Source organism: Protopterus annectens, chromosome 3.part1 (genome assembly GCF_019279795.1).
Source record: "Protopterus annectens isolate FY-2018-M chromosome 3.part1, PAN1.0, whole genome shotgun sequence".
Lineage (NCBI taxonomy): Eukaryota > Metazoa > Chordata > Ceratodontiformes > Protopteridae > Protopterus > Protopterus annectens.
In genome coordinates this window covers 1317917800-1317940392 of record NC_056732.1, presented here as the reverse complement: position 1 = coordinate 1317940392, position 22593 = coordinate 1317917800, and the positions used below count along the sequence as shown (strand labels likewise).

Below are 22593 nucleotides of genomic sequence, written 5' to 3'. Positions count from 1 at the left end.
CCACCCAATTGATACCGTCTGGAGAACATTATCATCCCATTTGTTCTCCTAGAAGGCTGGGGTCAGAGATTGGCAGCTGGTGAGTCTTCCAGTCTAGTGGTTGTCATTAACTCCCATTCCTGCAAGTGGCTTGTAGGCTCCATAACTGCTACCTCTCAGAGGATGGTGTGCTGAGATACTACACATTCCTCTTTGGCTAAGCTGCAAAATACCTCTGTTGTGCAAGTCTGCTATGCTGCTTCTCTAGGCAATTGTCCTCCCACCAGTAGGTGTCAGCAATCCAGTGAGCTGCTCACCCTTTCTCCCTCCCTTCCTACTACCAGAATGGGTGAGCTGATATTCACCACTCACTGTCAGTTTCACTGCTCAACCCCTTCAGCATATGCATTGCTAACTGAACGCAAGTCGACTGGGTTACTATCAGAGAGTCATCCCAATATGCCATTGGACTGGGCAGATCTGTCCTTGTTTTGTTTGTATCGTGCCAAACAGAAGTCATCACTGAATGATTTTTGCTGCTCCTTTTGGCCTGGCTGTGACTGATTCGATAGCCATCTGGATACAGAAAGCTTTTATAAGTATATTTTTTTGCAATTAATCTGTTTCAGTAATAGTTAACAGAACTATGCTACATTTATTTATTTGCTTGATATTGCTGGTCTCTGTGTCTGCATTTTATTTTTCTGTTTTTGTGATAGTTAACAAAACTGTGCTGCATTTATTAAATTGCTTGAGATTGCTTTATTTGGTGTCGGAATTTTGTTTTCCTGTTTTACTGATAGTTAACAAAACTGTACTGCGTTTATTTATTTGCTTGATATTTCTGGTCACTGGATTCTGTTCAGCTGGTTTCATAGTGGGGGATTGGTTTACTTTCTTATGAAGCCAGTCTGTCCAAGGTGAGAGCACAGGATTTTGTGTTATCTGATTCCTTGAGGCTCTTAAGTGTTCCTTTATTCTACTGGTATTAAGAGTTAGGTTTCTTTGAGACTGTGTCAGTATCTTAGCTGCTTCTTGTGGCCTGGCTGTGACTGATTTTATAGACATCTGGATACATAAAGCTTCTATAAGTATCTTTTTTGCACTTAATTTATTTCAGTGATAGTTAACAAAACTGTGCTGCACCAAACCTTTCAACCTGGAAACGTCAAAAATCTGGACAAGGCCCATGAAAAATAGGTACAAATCTGTATGTTGATTAACATAAAATTTGCATGCATAATTACGTAACCCCACCCACTCCAGTGGTATTGTGGGATACCACCTTTCAAACGCAAACTGAAGAACAGACAACCAAAATATGGCACCAGAGTCCCCCTGCAGCCATGCCAATGTCCCATTATCTGGCTATTTCACCCAAGTTACCATAAACACTAATGTGTGCATACAGCTTTACTTCTACAATCATTAATTGGATTTTAGTTTTACATTTTATAGCACAGTGCACAAACGCTAATAGACATCTGCAAAAACAAAGCAATACTGTCTCACATTGAAAATAGACTTGGCATTAAAACTTCTCTGACCTTGAATCTCACAATCATTGAAACAGCATTGAAACTCACACCACATCCAAAGAAAATGCATCTGGCCAGTGTTGGATAAATATTATCTTTGGGCTGTTTTCAAATCATAGCTCATAGGCCCCTTGCACACAAAGCAAAAAACATACATGTGTTATTTGATACATCTTCCTGACTTTACTAAATTATATTCCTGGTATAATACAGCACACTTGTTAGAGCGCATTATAAATTTATTATTTGAACATTTTTCCAGTAGGCAATGAAACAAAATGCATTTACCAATAATGACAAAACTGCCCAATTCAGAACACTTCCATCGTAAAAGTCTACTTACACACACACACACACACACACACACACACACACACACACACACACATGCACACACTCGCACACTATATATATGACAGTAGTGTAAGCCATAGGCTTCTTGCACAGCTTCTTTCACTTATTTTCAATTTCATTTTTTTGGGGGAGGGACAAAAGGTCAAAATCCAGGGATACATTTTAAACATTGCTTGTATAATTTGGAAAGTTGCTAGAATAAAATGTGATGTTACCACCATGCATTTCACTGCCAAGTCTTGAACCCAGGAACCTGTATACTACAGTCAGTGCAACATACCACTATGCCAAATCAGCAGTTTCCTGAAAGATAGGATGGAAGACTGAAACTTAAATGGCTATCATTTAGTGAATTCAGTTCTCACTTCTCACCATAGCTCTCAACCTCTTAGCACAAAAAAAACTGGTAAAGCCAATAATGGGGAATACAGAATTCAGTTCTCACTTTACCATAGCTCTCAACCTCTTAGCACAAAAAAAATGAACAAAGCCAATAGTGGGGAATACAGAATTCAGTTCTCACTATGTAACTTTTACATAGGACTGCACCCCTCACTCTCCCTTATGTATAGGCTCCACCCCTACACCCCCAGAAATTAAATATGATAACTCCAGGGCTTACACAACTGTGTAGAAGGAGAAGAAAAAATAATTATATAATGGCAAAACAAAACAAACTTAGAAAGTCCAATACTTCAAAAACAAAGGAAAAACCAGCTTGAACCAACTTCCAAAAAGCCAAACTCGGACAATAAATGTAGCGCTTTCATTCACTTTTGATTACGTAAACTTTATCAGAAAAAACATTTACAGACCTAACCCTTCCTTTTATACTAAATTGATATACAGGAAATGATGTAAAACACCAATAAATTAATTAGTCATTAGAATATAAAAATAAACTAAAATCAGTCCCTATTACAAAATAATGAACACAAATGATCTTACATATAAATGTTTAGTATAAAATTCATCTATACATTAAAAAACATTTCAAATTAATAACTTCATTTAAGCCGGGTGCTGTATCAGGCCCAAACAGGAGCTGCCAGTATGCTTCTCGACATTCCAATGTATTATTTAAATCCCCAGCAAATAAAGCTTTATCAACACTATCCAGAACAAAAAATTCAAACTTTTTAAATACTGAACATGAAAGTGCGTGCCTAGCCAATGAATTGGTCTTGTCTTTTTTCTTTATAGATAAAGTATGTTCGTATATTCTACATTTCAATCTTCTCTTAGTTTTTCCTATGTAATAATTTTTACATGTGATGCAGGTAGCTAAATACACTACATACTCACTATTGCAATTATAATTATTTGCCCAAAATGTTTGTCTCAAATGTTCCACTATGACAAAAGAAGAATTGCTAATGAATCTACATTGTTTGCAATTCATGCAACTAAAAGTTCCCTTTTTGTTTGAACATGTACGAATGTTACTACTGTCTTTAACTTTACTGGATTCCAACATAAACTTGAGGTTAGTAATTCTCTTAAACATAAATTTAGGTGTTACCCCTATAATTGAGGCCAGTTCCTTATTACTGAGAATTATTCTCCAATTATTTTCAATAATATATTTAATATTCCACATTTCACTAACTATTGGCAAAGGGAATGCAGTGTGGAATTCTTGTGTTTCTGTTGGACTACAGGTCCTATTAATATTTGGTGGACCCACTCCTAAATCCTTAGCATGTAAAATGGGTTTAGCAACACCATTTCTCAAAGATCTTACTTCACCTTCTATTCTTTGTAACCAATCCAGATCATACACTCTATTAAGAAACAAGGATCTCAGGAATATTAATTCCTGAGAAAAAAAAACTTCTTCATCTGAAGTAAGTCTACTCAATCTTATAACTTGACCTTTAATGACTCCCTTCTTCATGTGAATGTGATGCAGACTGTCCCTATGTAAATACTGATTTGCAAAAAAGGGTTTTCTGTATATTTTACTTTGAAATACTCTTGTTGTATTGTCTATACTTTAAGTCAATTCCAAAAAATTTATGTTTTTTTCCAAATCCACCAATTTGAATGATAAAAAAGCTGTGGTATTATTTAATTGTGTAACCAATTCAACAAATTCAAAATAGTCCCCTGTCCACAGAAAAAATAAGTCATCAATGTATCTATAATACATGTCCACCTTACTAAAACTAGAATGTGTCTCTAAAAATTTTTGTTCCCAATTTGCCATGACTAAATTAGCAAAAGCTGGGGCTTTTCGTACATTGATGACTTGTTTTTTTTCTGTGGACAGGGGACTACTTTGAATTTGTTGAATTAGTTACACAATTAAATAATACCACAAGTTTTTTATCATTCAAAATTGGTGGATTTGGAAAAAACATCAATTTTTTGGACTTTACTGTAAGTATAGACAATACAACAAGGGTATTTCAAAGTAAAATATACAGAAAACCCTTTTTTGTAAGTCAGTATTTACATAGGGAGAGTCTGCATCCCATTCATATGAAGAAGGGAGTCATTAAAGGTCAAGTTATAAGATTGAGTAGACTTACTTCAGATGAAGAAGTTTTTTTCGCAGGAATTAATATTCCTGAGATCCTTGTTTCTTAATAGAGGGTATGATCTGGATTGGTTACATAGAATAGAAGGCGAAGTAAGATCTTTGAGAAATGGTGTTGCTAAACCCATTTTACATGCTAAGGATTTTGTAGTGGGTCCACCAAATATTAATAGGACCTGTAGTCCAACAGAAACACAAGAATTCCACACTGCATTCCCTTTGCCAATAGTTAGTGAAATGTGGAATATTAAATATATTATTGAAAATAATTGGAGAATACGTCTCGGTAATAAGGAGCTGGCCTCAATTCTAGGGGTTACACCTAAATTTACGTTTAAGAGAATTACTAACCTCAAGTTTATGTTGGAATCAGGTAAAGTTAAAGATAGTAGTAACATTCGTACATGTTCAAACAAAAGGGAACTTTTAGTTGCATGAATTGCAAACAATGTAGATTCATTAGCAATTCTTCTTTTGTCATAGTGGAACATTTGAGACAAACATTTTGGGCAAATAATTATTATAATTGCAATAGCAGTATGTAGTGTATTTAGCTACCTGCATCACATGTAAAAGTTATTACATAGGAAAAACTAAGAGAAGTTTAAAACGTAGAATATACAAACATACTTTATCTATAAAGAAAAAAGACAAGACCAATTCATTGGCTAGGCATGCACTTTCATGTTCAGTATTTAAAAAGTTTGAATTTTTTGTTCTGGACAGTGTTGATAAAGCTTTATTTGCTGGGGATTTAAATAATACATTGGAATGTCGAGAAGCATACTGGCAGCTCCTATTTGGGGCTGATACAGCACCTGGCTTAAATGAAGTTATTAATTTGAAATGTTTTTTAATGTATAGATAAATTTTATACTAAACATTTATATGTAAGATCATTTATGTTCATTACATTTTGTAATAGGGACTGATTTTAGTTTATTTTTATATTCTAATGACTAATTAATTTATTGGTGTTTTACATCATTTCCTGTATATCAATTTAGTATAAAAGGAAGGGGTAGGTCTGTAAATGTTTTTTCTGATGAAGTTCACGTAATTAAAAGTGAATGAAAGTGCTAGATTTATTGTCCGAGTTTGGCTTTTTGGAAGTTGGTTCGAGCTGGTTTTTCCTTTGTTTTTTAATTATATAATGGCTAATCTAATGATGTTTGAACTTTACATAATTTGACTAGGTATACCACCGCCACATATCAACATTTCAAACATATGCAGTGACAAACCCTGTAACACCCATAAATATATATAGACATAGACAGATGTGTGCGTATATCTATATCTATATCTCTCTCTACATATATATAAATATAGATACACACACACACACACACACACACACACACACACACACACACACATATATATATATATATATATATATATATATATATATATATATATATATATATATATATATATATATATACATATATATATATATAGAGAGAGAGAGAGAGAGAGATGCATAAATGTACAGAAAAATGAAGCTAATATGTTAAATCATCATCATTAATTGGACAGACTAAGTTAGTGTCACAACAATGTATTTATATACTTGTTAGAAATAAATTGTAACTCATTCACTATCAGTTCAATAAAGTGAAATATAACTCACTGCCATAATGAAAGTGTTTTCAAAATGCTGGCCTGATAACAATTGCAAGTAAATATAAAATCACTTTCAGTCCAAATAATTACAATCTGCAGTCTAGCCTCACCTACCCCTATAAAGGACAATGCAGTAATATGATGCCACTAATTCCAAAAATAAACATAACAACTCACAAATATCACTTAAGCTACTGCCTATATACTCGTACTGGCACCAATCACCCATTGCCAAACAGCTTCCTTTTTAAAAGAGAATTATTCATAATAGCTCTCTTGGCATACAGTATTTTCGATACTCTTAAAAGTGTTCTTAGAGACCATTAGGCATATATTTTACTGCTGATATACTTGAGATATTTTTATTTGTTATGATACCGTGATGATGTTCAGTGATATATCTCTAATGGTTTTACCCAAGTGCAGCACTCATATACACTCATACGTAAATAAATTACCATTTTAATTTAAGTGATCAAACATTTAATGCATTCACTGGCATTCACTACAAAATGATTTTGAAAGACAGCCTTCCACATAGATAGTTACTCTGCTGTAAGTATGCAATCATGTGAAGGTTGCTTATATATGCTTAATAACTCCCTAACAGTTACTTTTAATAATTTACATAGCCTAGTAGTTGAAAAACAGCTTGTTCACCAACTTGCTTAAAGCAAAATGAAAAAGAAACTGTCAGCTTTTAAAAGGAAGGTAAGACATCTTGTTTTAACTTTGTTCATGACAAAAACAAGACTGCCAAAAGACTTCAAAAACTCTTTGACATACAACAATTAAAAACATTCTGAACACAGCAAACAGAAACTACAATTTTACTTTAAGCGTATAGCTATGTTAAATTAAAAAATACTTAACTGAGAAATTTTAAATATAGTACAAAAATTGATTCTTTAAATATACTAATTCATATATAGTCATTCAGATACCTGCTTGAAAACACACACATACCACCAGTCGTTCAGATACCTGCTTGAAAACACACACACCAGTCATTCAGATGCCTGCTTGAAAACACACACACACCAGTCGTTCAGATACCTGCTTGAAAACATACACCATTACCAGTCATTCAGATACCTGCTCGTTTCAAGCAGCAGTTGTTTCCTACCTGAAGCAGCCCAGTCCTTCCTGCCCCGCTCATGCACTGCAGTAGTAATAGTATCCAGAAGCAGCCCAGTCCTTTCCGCTCCACTTGCAAGCTCTGCATTAGTAGTATCCAGACATTAATGCAAGTCCTTTCCTGAAGCAACCCCAGAAGATAAGTCCTTCCCGCTCGCACAGACGCCAGACACAAGTCCTTCCTGCTCACAGATCCATTCAAAGCAGCCAGCTGGAAATGTGCACGTGAGCCCTTGAGCTCAGTTCCAATAGGCTGATGGAGCTGACGTCATTGCGCAGGTGATGATGTCAGCTCAAAATGTGGAAAAGAAAGATTTAAAAAAATAAAAGCTGGGAAAAATTGGAACTGAAGGGGTGCCACTCGGGAATTGGGGCACCCCATTATTTGACCCCAAAACTCGGTAAAAAACGAGTGATTCGGCATGATTGGGAGGCATGTGCTGCACTTATTTATTTGCTTGATACTGCCAGTTTCTGTGTCTGCATTTTGTTTTTCTGTTTTAGTGATAGTTAACAAAATTGTGCTGCATTTATTTATTTGCTTGATATTTCTGGTCACTGTCTGGATTCTGTTCAATTAGTTTCATAGTGGGGGTTGGTTTACTTTCTGTTGAAGCCAGCCTATCCAAGGTGTGAGCACAGCTTTTTGTGTTATCTGATTCCCTGAGGCTTTTAAGTTTTCCTTTAGACTACTGGTATAAGGAGTTACATTTTGTTTTGCCCACACCCTCCTGCCCAAGTGTTATATTCTTAGCCTTGATGGCTTTGAATTGCCTGCCCCTACTGTAAATTTGATTTTGGACACCCGCCCCAGTCCTGTATCATCAACTCATTCTACTGTGTAGAGGGAGCATATGGGAAAGCCAACCCCTTTGTTTCTTAATCTTGAATTATCTTCTGTTTCTTCCCTCTCCACTAAAAAAGAAAATACACTTCTTATTCAGCTGCTTTTACTGCAGTTGTGTTCTTCCTACTTTATTACCTTATTTTGCTTTGTCGCTTGCTCTTAAGTGTTAAAGTGCTTTTATTCTGCTGTATTTATTACTGCTTGTTAGTAGCCTGATTACATGTGTCTGCTATTCTAACCCTCTTAGTTTTGGTTTTAGCACTTGTGCTTCAGGCCAGTTATTTTACATTTAAGAAGATTTTTGTGGTCTACACTCTTGTAGACAAACCCTTATCAAAACCTTCTCTCTATAAGTCCATCCAAGTTTCAGAACACTATGTCTGGACAATTCCCATCAGTTTCTTCTGCCAGCCTGGTCAACATGGGCATACTGAGACAATGTAGTAACTACCTCATGTTCATTGACAACCCTCTTCTCCTAGCACATAATTATTCTATTTGCAAGAAATGCATCTATATCAGTAACCTGGTATCATACCTCTCAACCGTGCTGAATTACTCAGTTTTTACCGAGTTTTGGGGTTCAAATGAAGGGGTGCCACAATTCCCAAATAGCACCTCTTCATTTCCGATTTTTTTTCTTTTTGTTTTTTAGTTTTTTAATTTCTGTGGCTGTTGGAGCTGACGTCATCACGTACGTGATGATGTCAGCTCCCTCAGGGATTCCAGCCTGAGCGATGACGTCAGCTCCCTCTACCAGCCTGTCAGAACTGAGCTCAAGGAGCTCACACATTTCCGGCTGGCCGCTGCTTCAAAATGCACGTGGGAATGGCTGGCCTGGCTGCAGCAGAAGAACTTGTTGGATTATGGGGAATAGAATATAAGGAAACTACTGATGCGATACCGCTACTGCAAATGCGAGCGGGAACGGCTGTTTGGAATTGGCTGCGGATGCGATGTAGAATGGTAAGAAGTGTGTGTGTGCACATATGCTAGAGGGAGGAGGGGGAATATTTATCTGTTCTATCATTGTAGAACTCGTTTTCTGTTTTTGAAATACTAACGGCATATATCACAGGATCTCCAAATGGTTTCTGCTGTGCCCTTTATAGAGAGAAGTGGGTTTATGTTGTTTTCAAACACTCTATCTGATTAGTTCCTGTGATATGATCCATACCACTAAGGTGGTATTTCAAATTAGAGCATTGTAGAAGGTCATACCACTGCAAGTTCCCTACCCTCAATGCTGCACTTGTGGGTAGATTTACTCATTTGTTGACAAGAAGTCTTTTAGCCAGTTACCTAGACTGTTTTCCTGTAATGACAACACACACTTTGTTGTATGCTGTCATGGCTGAAGATAGCACTTAATTATATCCCAAGACAGATTTTTCATTGCATGTTATTTACTACAGAATACAAAAGCAGAAGGTAAGAGAATGAAATTTGAAGGTACAGGAAAGCATTTCTACTAGTGAAAGGGAACGGTAACGGCTGCACCCCAGTTTTAGAAATGCTTTAGATGCTTAAAGTGTTATGAAGAGAAACAAGGCAGTTTGATTAGTGCAATATGTCACAGGACAGGGAGAAGCAAGCATAATTTTAAATAAGGTGTAGTAAATACAAATATTACAAAGAGAAGAAGTAAGCCAGCATTTGGATACTATGGAAACATATGAGGTAAAGCAGCAGGCATCAAAACATGAAAAGCTGTTAGATATACACAAGTGAGTGTACAGAGGATTAACAAAAGGAAATTTACAGAAGAATGAAAACTACAGGTTTGCAGTTACCATGATAAGTGTCATGACAATCCTACAAATAATGCCTCAGAAATTGGAAAAGGGAGAAAACTTTCTCTCTAAGTGGTGTCATTATCTGTCAGCATTTGTATCCATTTCTTTCTCTCTTTCTCGGTTTCTTTCTTTCTTAATGTTATCCCTGAAATCCTTGCACAGAGCTTGTCTAGGGCTTCCCTCAGACAAAAAAAGAAACCGAAATGTCTTTCCACCAAGACCCCTTAATGTCCGCAGCACCATGGAATATAGATAGTGGTATGAAACTGCATAAGCCTAACAATGCAGAAACAGTTTTCTTGGCATCACTGTATATAATTTTCATTGTACTACATATAAACAAGGACTACAGAGCTAGCAAAAATAAAGAAAAATATAACGGATCACAGCATCAATGGTAGAAAAATAAACTCATCCAAAATATAGGCAATGCTAACAAAACAGGTAACATTCTTAGAGAACACAGTACAGAACAATATTTATTTAAAATTAGAGGTCAAATAATTCCTTTTATGTAGCTAAATCAAAACATGCTTCCCACTCCGACTTCCCATCTCCACCCCTTCTGTTATTGGTCAATGCAAGTTATTTCGGAACACCTGTCTTTAGATGGTGACATATGAAAACAGAGCAACAAAGTCAACAACAAAGATCTGGAAGCAAGTGTTTCACCTCTTGTTTTGTTTACATTAATGACCTGTGATTATCCAGTTGACCAGCAGAGTCAGAACTGCTTGTGTTTTTTCCCAGCAATTAATTTTTCTTCAGTTGTTTGTGTTACAGCCATTCTGGTAATGATTTAAATAAAGTCAGAGTTGTGTTCTGTGTCTGAGAGCTTTCACAATCCCAATATCATGAGATGTTTGACCAAATACTTTGATTTATAAAAGAAAAAAGCCTACCAGTATGTGTAACTTATTTAAGATTGCTAGGTTATATGAGCCCACCACCACTTGTGAGCTTTGCCCAGGTTTTTTGTTCTCAGAGTTGAGAGCTAAAGTGAGAACTGAATTTGTATTCCCCCCGGGTTTTTTCTACTAAGAGTTGAGAGCTGCGGTGAGAAGTGAGAAATGAATTCACTAAATGATAGCCAGTAAGTTTCAGTCTTCTTATTCTTCAGGAATCTGCTGATTCACCATAGTGGTATGTTGCTCTGACTGTAGTACATAAGTTCCTCCTGGGTCCAAAACTTACTAGTGAAATGCATGGTGGTAACACAACATTTTATTCTAGCAACTTTACAAAATTATGCAAGCAATGTTTAAAATGTGTCCCTACTTTTTGTTCTTTTGCGCCCCCCCCCAAAAAAAAATTAAATTGAAAATAATTGCGAGAAGCTGTGCAAGATGCCTATGGCTTACACTGCTGTCATTCTATTTATAGTGTGAGTGTGGAAGTAGACTTTTATGATGGAAATGGTCTGAATTGGGCAGTTTTGTCATTATTGGTTCATGCATTTTGTTTCATTGCCTACAGTACAGTCGACTGGAAAAATGTTCAAACAATAAATTTAAAATGCGCTCTAACAAGTGTACTGTATTATACAAGGAATATAATAAAGTCAGGAAGGTGTATCAAAGAAAACATGTATGTTTCTTGTTTTGTGTGCAAGTGGTCAATGATTTGAAAACAGCCCAAAGATAATCTCTACCCACCACTGGCCAGATGTATTTTCTTTGAATGTGGTGTGGGTTTCAATGCTGTTTCAATGAATGTGAGTTTCAAGGGCAGACACGTTTTAATGCCAAGTCTGTTTTCATTGTGAGTCAGTATTGCTTTTACCAAATGTTTATTAGTGTTTGTGCATTGTTGTGCTGTAAAAATAAAATCCATATAATCATTGTAGAAGTAAAGCAGTATGCACACATTAGTGTTTATGGTAAATGGGGTGAAATAGCCAGGCAATGGGACATTGGAATGGCTGCAGGGGGACGCTGGTGCCATATTTTGGTCGCCTGTTCTTCAGTTACGTTTGAAAGTTGGTATCCCACAATTCCATTGGAGTGGGAGGGGTTACATAACTGTGTATGCAAATTAGATGTTAATCAGCTTACAGATTCGTTCCTCTTTTTCATGGACCTTGTCCAGATTTTTGATGTTTCCAGGTTGAGAGGTATGCCTGGTATCCATGCTCTCTTGTGCAACAGTCAGTACTCCTGACAAAGAGATAATTGCCAGCACAAACACCACACCACCCACATCACATGGCCAAGCAAAACACACATCCACCTATGCAGAGGTCTTCAATAAAAAACTTACCTAAACAGCAGAGACCTCCAAAACACGCTCACAAACATTCCATACATAACACCAAACACATCACAGACAGCAGACATCACACCAGTGTCTCACAAACACAGCCCATAAGGCAGAACAATAAACAAAACATACTAGTCATTTGCGACTCAATTGTGAGACACACCGACGACCCCCTCACCAGGCTCGACAAGGAGAAGATCACTGTCAGTTGTCTGTCAGGTGCCAGAATCTGCCACATCATGCACACACTTAAGTCTCTCCACAACAGGTACAAGTGTGACTCTGTCATTGTTCATGTTGGTGTGAATGACTTGAGATGTACCTCCCTGAACTATATGAAGAGAGAGACATAACTGAGCTCTCAGAATATGTGTCACAGGCAGGTATGACCCTAGCCCTAAGCAGCATCCTATCTTCACCAAGAATAATACCACAATACCAACAAGAAATAATTGACTTCAACAATTGGATTAGTTTCTGGTATCATTCCAAGAGGATCCAGTACCTGTTTGCCTGGAATGACATAGTTGACAGGCGTCGATGCTTTGCCAGAGATGGCCACCATTTGTCACCCCTGGGATTCAGGAATCTGGCCAAGGCTCTTGCCTCCCCATTATGCCTTTTTAGGCAATGTCCCAAAGCTAAATTTTCCGGCATAAAAGATCTGTCAAAAAGCAAATTGAAGGTCATTGTGCTTAACACTAGGAGCCTTATCCTGAAATTGCATTCACTGGAGGCTTTCTTCGCACTAGAAGATGTCAACATCTGTGCAGTCATGGAAACTTGGTTCAAGGGTGTGGAGAGCACCCCTGCCTTACCAGGCTATACCTAATTCCTCACATTCTCACCCCAAAATGAGTTTGGGAAGACTAAGAGTGGTGGAGTTTCTATTTCCATTAAAGACAAACACCTCCAGACTGGTTTGCCAGCATGATGCACTAGAACTACTCCAGGTGCAACTGATAATTGGCAAGACACCCATCCAAGTTATAGCTAGCTTTAGACCCCCCCCCATGACTCAGGGCACCCACTCCTCCTACCTGGACCTACTTGACTCCATCAAGGTACCCCCTAACACCCTGATCCTTGGTGACTTCAACTACCTCACCATAGACTGGGTGAACTATTCCTGTTCCAATGCACTCACCCGATGATTCCTTGACTTCATCAGTTGTAATGCACTAGACCAGCTTGTCTCATCCTCCACAAGGGGAGATAACATTCTAGACTTGGTTCTCACCAACATGGGTGAACACTGAACCACCCCCATAGTAAGTTCTTCCCTGGTGAGATTAGAACATCGGTTTATCTCATTCGAAGTGTCTATTCCATCCAATCCCCCCCCCCCCCAGTGGTGACCAGGCTAAAAAATTTCTCAAAAGCTGACTACAACCTTCTAAAGGAGGGTATCAGTAGCTTCACACCACCGCCCTCCTCAGAGGATGCAGACAAATATGCTGAACAGTATGCCCGTGCTGTATACAAGCACCTGTACAACTACATGGACTCACCCATACCCAACAAAACTAAAACCGGCTCCTCAGGGAAACACAAACCTATTTGATGGACATCCTCTATCAACAGGCTTTACAACAAAAGGATGAAACTATTATCCAAGGGTAAAAAGACACAAATTTCCAATTGGAAATACTCCCTCTTTAGCCTCAACAAGCAAATTAGATCACTAGTGAAAATCTCCAAAGCCAGTTATAAATCAAAACTAACCTCTGAAACAAAGGCTAACCACAAAGCCTTTTTCAGTTCCATTAGGAACCTCCATGGCAAAGCCCAGGTTAATTCATAATGGTACCACTTACACTGATCCTGTTGACTTAGCCAACCTGCTAGCAGATAGGTTCAGTGCAAACTCCACCCCCTTGTCCTACCCAAAGGCTGATTTGACATCCCAATACTTGTCCCGCACAGCACATTTCCATAGATCAAATGTTAAAGACCCTATCCAAGGTAAAGAACACAGCTTCCATGGGACCTGATAGTAACCCAGGCTGTATTCTACACCATTTCCAGCAAGAACTAGCCTCATCATTGAGCTTTGTATTCAACCATAGCCTAAGTATAGGCTTCATTCCAGCAGAGTGAAGAACTGCCATTGTCATCCCTTTGCACAATGGTGGTGCCATTACTGACCCTGGAAACTATTGCCCCATTCGCTTGAGAAGTCTGATCTGTAAGGCCCTGGAGTGTATTATTATGGATCTCATAAACAAGGACATAGACAATCTCCAAGCACTTGACCCCACCCAGTTCAGATTTGTCAAGGGCAGATATTGCCTGTTGAACCTGGTTGAATTTTTTGAGACTGCCACCAAGGTAATACAGCTTACTTTGACTTAGCCCAAGCCTTTACCACAATCCCCCCTTTCACATCAGGTGGGTGGCCAAATGGTTCACCGATAGGACCCACAAGGTCAAAATAGGTGTCTCCGCCTCCAACAGCAGACTTGTCACCAGTGGTGTTCCCCAGGGAGCTATCCTGGGACCCCTACTGTTTGACCTGTACTTCTCAGAGGTCCAGCCAAAGGCAAAAAGCCTGTGGCTGACCAAGTTTGCAGACAACTGTAAGTTGGGTACTGTCATTGACTCCCCAAATAATGTTAACATACTACAAGAGGCTCTCACAGCAACAAATGACTGGTGCCAAAGTCATGGCCTTAAGTTAAATGCAAAAAAATGTATTATTATACCATTTGGCAAAAACATAGCCCCTACTGATTACCAGATCAACAGCAACCCCCTAAGCACACAACCTGTGTTGAGAGACGTGGGTACACAGATTGACAACAATCTCACATGTTACCATCATGTGGTGGCAGTGGTTAGAAAAGCTTTCTACTTGTTTCATCTCATAAGTAAGAGGATTGCATTCAGGAAAAAGGAGGTTATTACCTCTCTGTACTCCTTCCTCATTAGGCCAATAACTGAGTACAATGCCCCATTTGGTATGTACCTCTCCAAATAAATACACTAACTGGAAAGGCCACAGAAATACCTCACAAAGAGAATCCATGGCCTCCAACACCTGTCCTATGTGGACAGTCTCAAATCACTATCACTGTACTCGGTATCATACAGATTGCATAGAGGTGATCTGTGTTTTGCCTACTAGGCAATCTCAGACTCTGCTCTACTAGAGATGCTCCATATCCTTAAGTCTAACTGCTCACACATTACCCTATCAAAAGGCCTAAAATCTAATATGTGATATTAACAAAACCTACTGGAGAGACAGGTTTGTCTCCCAGTCTCTTGGGATATACTCCCCATATACGTCAAACAAAGTGCGTCGCTGACCCTCTTCAAACACAACCTTGATGAGTGGATGGGAAACCACACATTTGTCCCAGGGGTTCCACCTGTGTCCCTCACTGACAGGGATGACAGGTGCTGATTGAGGTTTCTTTTTTGGGAATAAACTCTTGGTTAGGCTTGTAAGGGCCACAGGGCCATTAGCCTAGTAATCTCCTATGATCCTATGAATACAGTATTTCTCCCTGGGGTACCACTAAAAATGAGTCCTCCAAGAGGGGGATTCCCAGTTAAATGTAAAAAATAAAAACAAATATGTACATAATTGCATAACTACATAACTATATAAATTAATATAAATAAATAAATAAATACAATTTAATTCACGTCTACATTTTATGCAACTACATTATCAGTGCTTAATATAAGCCTGGAGTTATCAAGCCTGTAAAATGGTAATGGGTAAAGACTGCAGTTTTGTTTTGTAGTTTGTGGTAACATTTAAAAGCTCTCCCTATCTCTCTCTCTCTCTCTCTCTCTCTCTCTCTCTCTCTGTCTCTCTGTCTCTCTCATTTTCTCCCTGTATGTACATATTTAGGGTCTATGTAAGACATCAAATGGAAATTCCATCAAACAGCTAAACATCAGACACTATTCATGAAATGTTCATTCAGCGAACGTTCATTTCATCTATAGGGAAAGTAACTAATTGGCTACCACTTCCCCGTGTGCCCCACTGCAGTATTTCAAACCCAACAGGGTGGGGGGCTTCATCCCCAATAGCCCTCCAACATGGGAGGCTTTGCCCACCACACCCCCCAACTCTATATACCAACTGTGAGACCACAATACAGTGGGGAAAAGGGCAGACAGGGAAGTGGTGGTCTACTAGTTACTTTCCCCATCAATTAAATGAATGTTTGCTAAATGAACTCTTGATAGACAGGATTTGATGGCCAGCCATTCAATGTAAGTTCCATTCAATGACTGCACTTAGACACTGTGTGTGAGTGTGTGTGTGTGTGTGTGTGTGTGTGTGTGTGTGTGTGTGTGTGTGTGTGTGTGTGTGTGTGTGTGTGTGTGTGTGTGTGTGTGTGTGTGTGTGTGTGCGTGTGTGTGTGTGTGCGTGTTTGAGTGCGTGTGTGTATGTGTGTGTGTGTGTGTGTGTGTGTGTGTGTGTGTGTGTGTGTGTACATGTGTGTGTGTGTGTGTGTGTGTGTGTGTGTGTGTGTGTGTGTGTGTGTGTGTGTGTGCATTTTGAATTTGTAACATTTTAGCTCTGATACTGAACACAGCCTGAATGACTATTCTGTCTGAGTAAATCAGATCATGGGTATCATAAAGAAGAAAACAATGACACTATAATGCTATGCTGATCAGTCTGATTCAGGGTACATAATTCTAGATTTATCAGTACAACACTAAAGAAACAATTATATCAATAGTCCTTGAGTAAGGATTCTTACTGTTCAGTGGTGTGAATTACATGAACTCAAGTAATAATTTGTCGTATAAGGTTTTGGTGACCTTCAAAATCCAAGCATTCCCTTTATGTCTTTATCTGTTATTACCTGTGTGACAGGTCCCTACTCCAGGCCAGCAATCAAGGAGACTCAATCCTCATCACTGACTCTGGTGAGGGACAGTCACTAAGAGCAAATATGGATTCACACAGTATTTTCATATGCAGCTCCCTACACCAAGCATCATTTACCTTAAGAGCACACAGGCAGAATGCTCCAGATCTGGGGCTGGACTGTCTTTCTTTCCCTCCAGACCCACACAAATCTCCACACTGACCACTTTGGAGTTCTGTGTCCCTGTTCTCAGTAGCTGACACACACACTTGGCTATTTGAGTTTCACATGCGCACACACACACACACACACACACACACACACACATGCGCGCGCGCGCGCACACACAACCTGGGAAAAGTACATGAAGATTTACTAGCAGTGCCTCTTTCTGCCCAGACTCTGAGGTATTCACACTGCTGCCAGTCAGCTACCCTAAGGCTCTTACAAAGAGTACCCACTTATACTGTGTAAAATTAATACTGATAGAAATGTTAGGGTGTGACCAAAACAGCAAGGCTTTCAGGAGTAGTCACAGTGTCACTAAAACAAGCATAAGTACTCTCAATATGTTCAAAGTATTCTGTAAAGTACCAGCCACAATGAAAGGTATTAAAATCTTTAGTGATAGTAAAACAGAAAAAAAGAATACTGAATACAATAAACAACAGAGTTTCAATCATAGAGATATAAAAATTAGTACAGTTGGATAGTTTCTCACAGATGCAGAAAGCAATACTAAAGTATTCTCACTAAATGTCCCTGACTAAAGAATTACTGTTCCCTGACTACTTACTAAAGTAAGTCACACTGATGTGTGCTGAGTGCCTTACCACAACAAAAGACAGATGATGTCTCTCTCTGTCTGTGTGGCTGTATGAGATATATATTTCATGTCAGAAGTCTTTCCTGTCAGACTCTAAAGTGCTGCTGCAAGGGTTACAAAGAAACCAGATGCTGGCTAGAGGATGACATCACCCCTGATCACCTGAATCTGGTACAATACACACATAGAGCTTTGCTAAGATCTGTTGTAGCATTTGAATACTATAACACAATTTCAAACTGTCCACCCTTCCAGGGCTTCTCTGATAATCATACACATTTCAGCAGTTACAGCAATGCAACCTAATATACATGCATACATTCTTTCTGTCCAGCAGGACCTACTGTTGATGCATTTTTAACATAAGTAACATTACAAATACATATTTTATTCAAACATACATATAAATCAGTGTGATAGTCAAATAACATAAAATTCTTTACAAAACTCCACTAGCTATGCTGGCATATATACAGATGCACTACCCTACTCTCCCTGGCACAGACGGTACAACCTCATAACATCACAACCTGTTTCAGTTAGTAAATGTTGGATTTGTTTGATTAGACTGAATTCTTATTCATGGCTCACTATTTCACCACAATCCCTGTCATGCAGTATATAAAATAAAACTTAGTCCATTTTCTCCTAAATAGAGACACTTTTAGATACAGAAGATGATACACATGCTGACACTTTCATTTGCATCTTATAGATTTTAAAGGTGAATACTTGGCCCTATACACTTTTGAAAAAAAAAAATTGTCATAGTTACATGAATATAAACTTCAAATGTGCTTTGGGCATTATCTTTTGTGTGATTTGTTTTAGTCTGATACTGCTTAGATTTCACATTATTGAAACTTGCAGGATCACAGCAAAGACTATTTGCAAGGCAAGATTGTTTTTTTATTGTGTAGAAGGGGGATATAGTTAATAAGCCCATTCTGTTGTATATCATAAATAAGACTGCTCATCATTATAGGACTCCATGCATGGCTACAGTATTCACTGACATGTTTAGCAGCATTTTCACTGTGTGCTTATTGAACAAACAGAACATTAATGTGCTGTCAACCTAAAGATAATGTGCTGTGTTTATCATTTGTCCTTGACATGGAATTCATTTTAAGCTCAATTGTCCAATTTTTCTTCTGTTACAGATGTTTCAATAATTGTATAGATCATGTGCACAAGCACTTTACAGCTTAAGTTCCGTACTTGCCATGTACAGTTCCTGCTATTTCTTTTATATAAACCTACTACTATTTAACTTAGGGAGTGTAGTCGGAAAAAAATGGAAATTGTATTTAGCTAAATTGCTTTTAATTTGTTTGCATTCTAGTGCCATGGCTTATGGGATGAAGATGATGCGTGTGAAAAAGGCACAAGTAAAGAGGAAACAGATGATGAACTGTCTATAACAACAGGAAGAAGGGACTCAGCAGGTTCTTTAAAGTCAATTAATCTAGCAGCATCTGTTGAATCCATCCATGTTCATTTTCCTGAACAACAGACTTCGGTGAGAAGGAAAAGTTCCAGTGGTGGGTCACAGATTTCACACAGATCAAGTCATTCTTCACACAGGTCAAAGAGAGGTATGGTGATGGTTTTGCAATGTAAATATAATTTTTGTAATGTAAAATAAACTGTTTTTGTGTTTACATTCCTTAAATAGGTATATATATATATATACATGCATACACAAACACATGATTTTATATATATATATATATATATATATATATATATATATATATATATATATATATATAGATAGATAGATAGATATAGATAGTAGCTATAGATATAGATATGACAGCAAGTTGTAAATCTGATGATAGCTAGTATAGCTTCAGTGGGCAGGATTTCATTTTAGTTACAAGTATACAACACAAATAAATGACATCATAATGGTTAAGTGAAATACTACACATTTCTCTTCCCCTGTAAGATACACAAACCAAGCAGTACTCAGGAACAGGTAAGGAAGTGCCTCTCCACCTATATCAGTCCTACTTTTTAATTGTTTTATATAATTCTCAACATGGACCAGAATCCTAAAGAAACAATCCTTCTCTAGACAGATAAATATGTCACTGCTATAGTTCACACAGCATCCTGTTTCGCTTTGGAATTTCAGGCATTGCAGATTATATAATGAACAAATTTGAGTCTTTACAGACAAACTTCACATGAAGTTGCATTTGTAGGTAAAAGCAAGGAAATAGTATTTTGCCCATAATTGTATAGAGGGAGGAAAGGAAATGCAAGAATGAGGAAACTGAGGAAGCATAAAGTCCAGATACAAATTCAGTTATCATCACTGGCTCGAAGTGAGACAGAGAGAGTATGTGTAGGGATAATGAGGGCATTTTTCAGGAAGCTCAGCCATTTCTTTGTACGAATGAAGTTTCTACAGTCAGCCAATAGGTGGCGACATTCTAGAACTTGGTGATAAATCAAGAGAACTACAGACTCTTAAATCTGATACAAGTGCTCAGGGAACTGATGGAGAGAAGCCTCAAAGATACTGAAGGGCACATGAGGTGATGCAGCTTATCCAGAACTGACTCATGGAGAAAGAGCCTGCTTAGTCCAGAGTGATCCAGTATTATAACTAGTTCTGAGGCAGAATAAAATAGGTATAAATTTGTAGGGCATCAAAGTAGTTGAATGTCAGCATTAAATTAGGTGGGAAACTAAAGAGTTATGGTGTTGTCTGAAGCTTGTAAGATGGTTAGAGGGCTGGTTACTAGGGAAAACAGAGAGGGTATCAGTGGCCTTGCCATCAGGACAGACGCCAGTGCTTCAAGACTTGATGCTTGGGCCAGCACTGTTCATGAAAATAAATTCATATGAATGGAATATATCAACAAAAGGTTGAAAAAAGGGGCTGAAAAGAGTGACTCTGTTTAAAGACAACATCGACTTGTGGGCAGGTATTTAAAAGTAGAAGCAAGTGGGTCAGATTAGATGAACTCAGTAATCTAAAACAGCAACTGAAGGTTAGCATGAAGCACATTAACACCAGAACCATCAGCAGAGGCTAGACGGAGGGTGAGGTAGCTTTAATTAGAATGTAGGAAATCAAAGGACCTAAAGGTAAGAATCATGCCAAGGGTAAACCTTTGTGATAAAGCATTACAGACCACTTTCTGGTCCATTTCTTTCTGCAACTCAGTTTGAGATCACAGTCTTATATTGAGCAGGTCTGATATAGGGATTTAAGAAATGCTGTAAGTGATGATTTCATACCCCTGCTGGAGCAGATACTTGCGTGAGCGGTATAGTTTTGACAGACTGGAGCTTTTAATCAAGCTGTTATATTATGGCTGCATCAGAATATATCTGTGCCTTAGGCCTTTTATGACAAGATAGCAGTAGTAATACTAGGAATTCCAAGAGGCTCCCATGTGCCCTGTAAGAGGAGTTGAGTTGATAATCAAACTGGGACTTAAGAACCAACTTGACCAAGGACTTGGTGCTTCAGACTACACCCTGGACCATATGTGGGATTAGATGGCTCATCTCCCCCACCTGGAGTGAACGAATCTCAGACCTTTCATCTATGAATGATAATCCATTCTAAGGACAGCAACCACATGTAAATCATTCCTAGACGTTTGTCATCATGACAGCTAACAATCGATATGCAAGGTGTTGAGGCAAGATGGTCTTAAAAATAACTCATCATAAAACAGAAAATATGTTAGCAAAGCAAAACAATTCACAATTGCACAGTGGCTGAACAAGGAAAAAATAACATTTAATTAAATCAAAATATTTACAAAGCAGAAGTTTAACACCAAAACCAATTTCAGAAACTGTATACCAACAAGCAGACATAATTATTTGTTAAGGTGCATGCACACAGTGTAAATTCACATTTAAAACAAGCTTTCATAATTCAGGCAAACACAATCAGTGTAGTATTTTATATCCAGCCTCCTAAAGCAACCTTATGCCTACACTGCCCTGCTGTTTGTTACTGCTGTTGTTGAACAGCAGCATGGCTAGCAGTTTCATGCAGCTGACAATACGATTCTGACATTGGTGACTTAACACCTGTCCATGTACAGAAAACAAGCATTTGGCTTCAGCAATGGAAACTGGAATCAATACAGCTCCAAATGCATTTTCAGACAGTACTGAAATCTGCACAGCCACTGAAAGCCAGTACTTTTGCAAGTCAGATGAGGACAATGATAGTTCCTGCACATCTTGAGAACAAGCACTTACCAGCCCTTCTAAAGTTGACCTGGATTACCCATTTTTAAAATAGGCAAGCTGGTTGCATACAAATGAAAGTCATTGATAAGTTGTAGTAAGTTATATGGGTTTCAAGATTATGCAGACCTTTAAGACAGAAACAAAGAGGTTGCTGTTCAGATGATTGTCCAATTTGTCTAGTCTGACCTTAAAGGCAGACCTGAGCAGTTAGATATTATCTTCCTAGACCTTGGGCCTAGGCAGATGAAGAAATTCATCCGTTTTCTACCCAAAGCCTGCAGTTTTTATCTTCCCCAGCTTGATAACAACTCTGAAGTGATATCAACATGTTGTAGGTCAAGACTGCAAGAGGTCTGTCCTTAAACTGCATGGTTTCAATGGCCATTATCAAGTCTGATAAATTTTCCTAGATGAAGCTAAACTGAATTTCAGGCTCCAACTACCAATCATGCAGAAGAGTCCGTAGCTGGTTCATGGATGTTGCTTCACTGTCATCTACAGCAAAGAAGTCCTACAGATATTGGAGATGTTGTGCATGTCATGCACAGCTGTAAACCATGTATGCTGTCTTATCAGCACTGACACAGGTGGCAATGCAATGCATTGAGG

General features: G+C 38.2%; 1 protein-coding gene across 1 annotated transcript in view; it reads left to right on the top strand.

The window, feature by feature from the left end:
* The window catches only part of PIEZO2 (piezo type mechanosensitive ion channel component 2), a gene marked incomplete in the record, with an annotated part of 2710318 nt that overhangs the window by 2374098 nt on the left and 313627 nt on the right, over positions 1-22593 (top strand). The window contains 1 exon segment of the mRNA XM_044067359.1: positions 19103-19349. Within this exon segment, the coding sequence (XP_043923294.1) occupies positions 19103-19349 (247 nt within the window).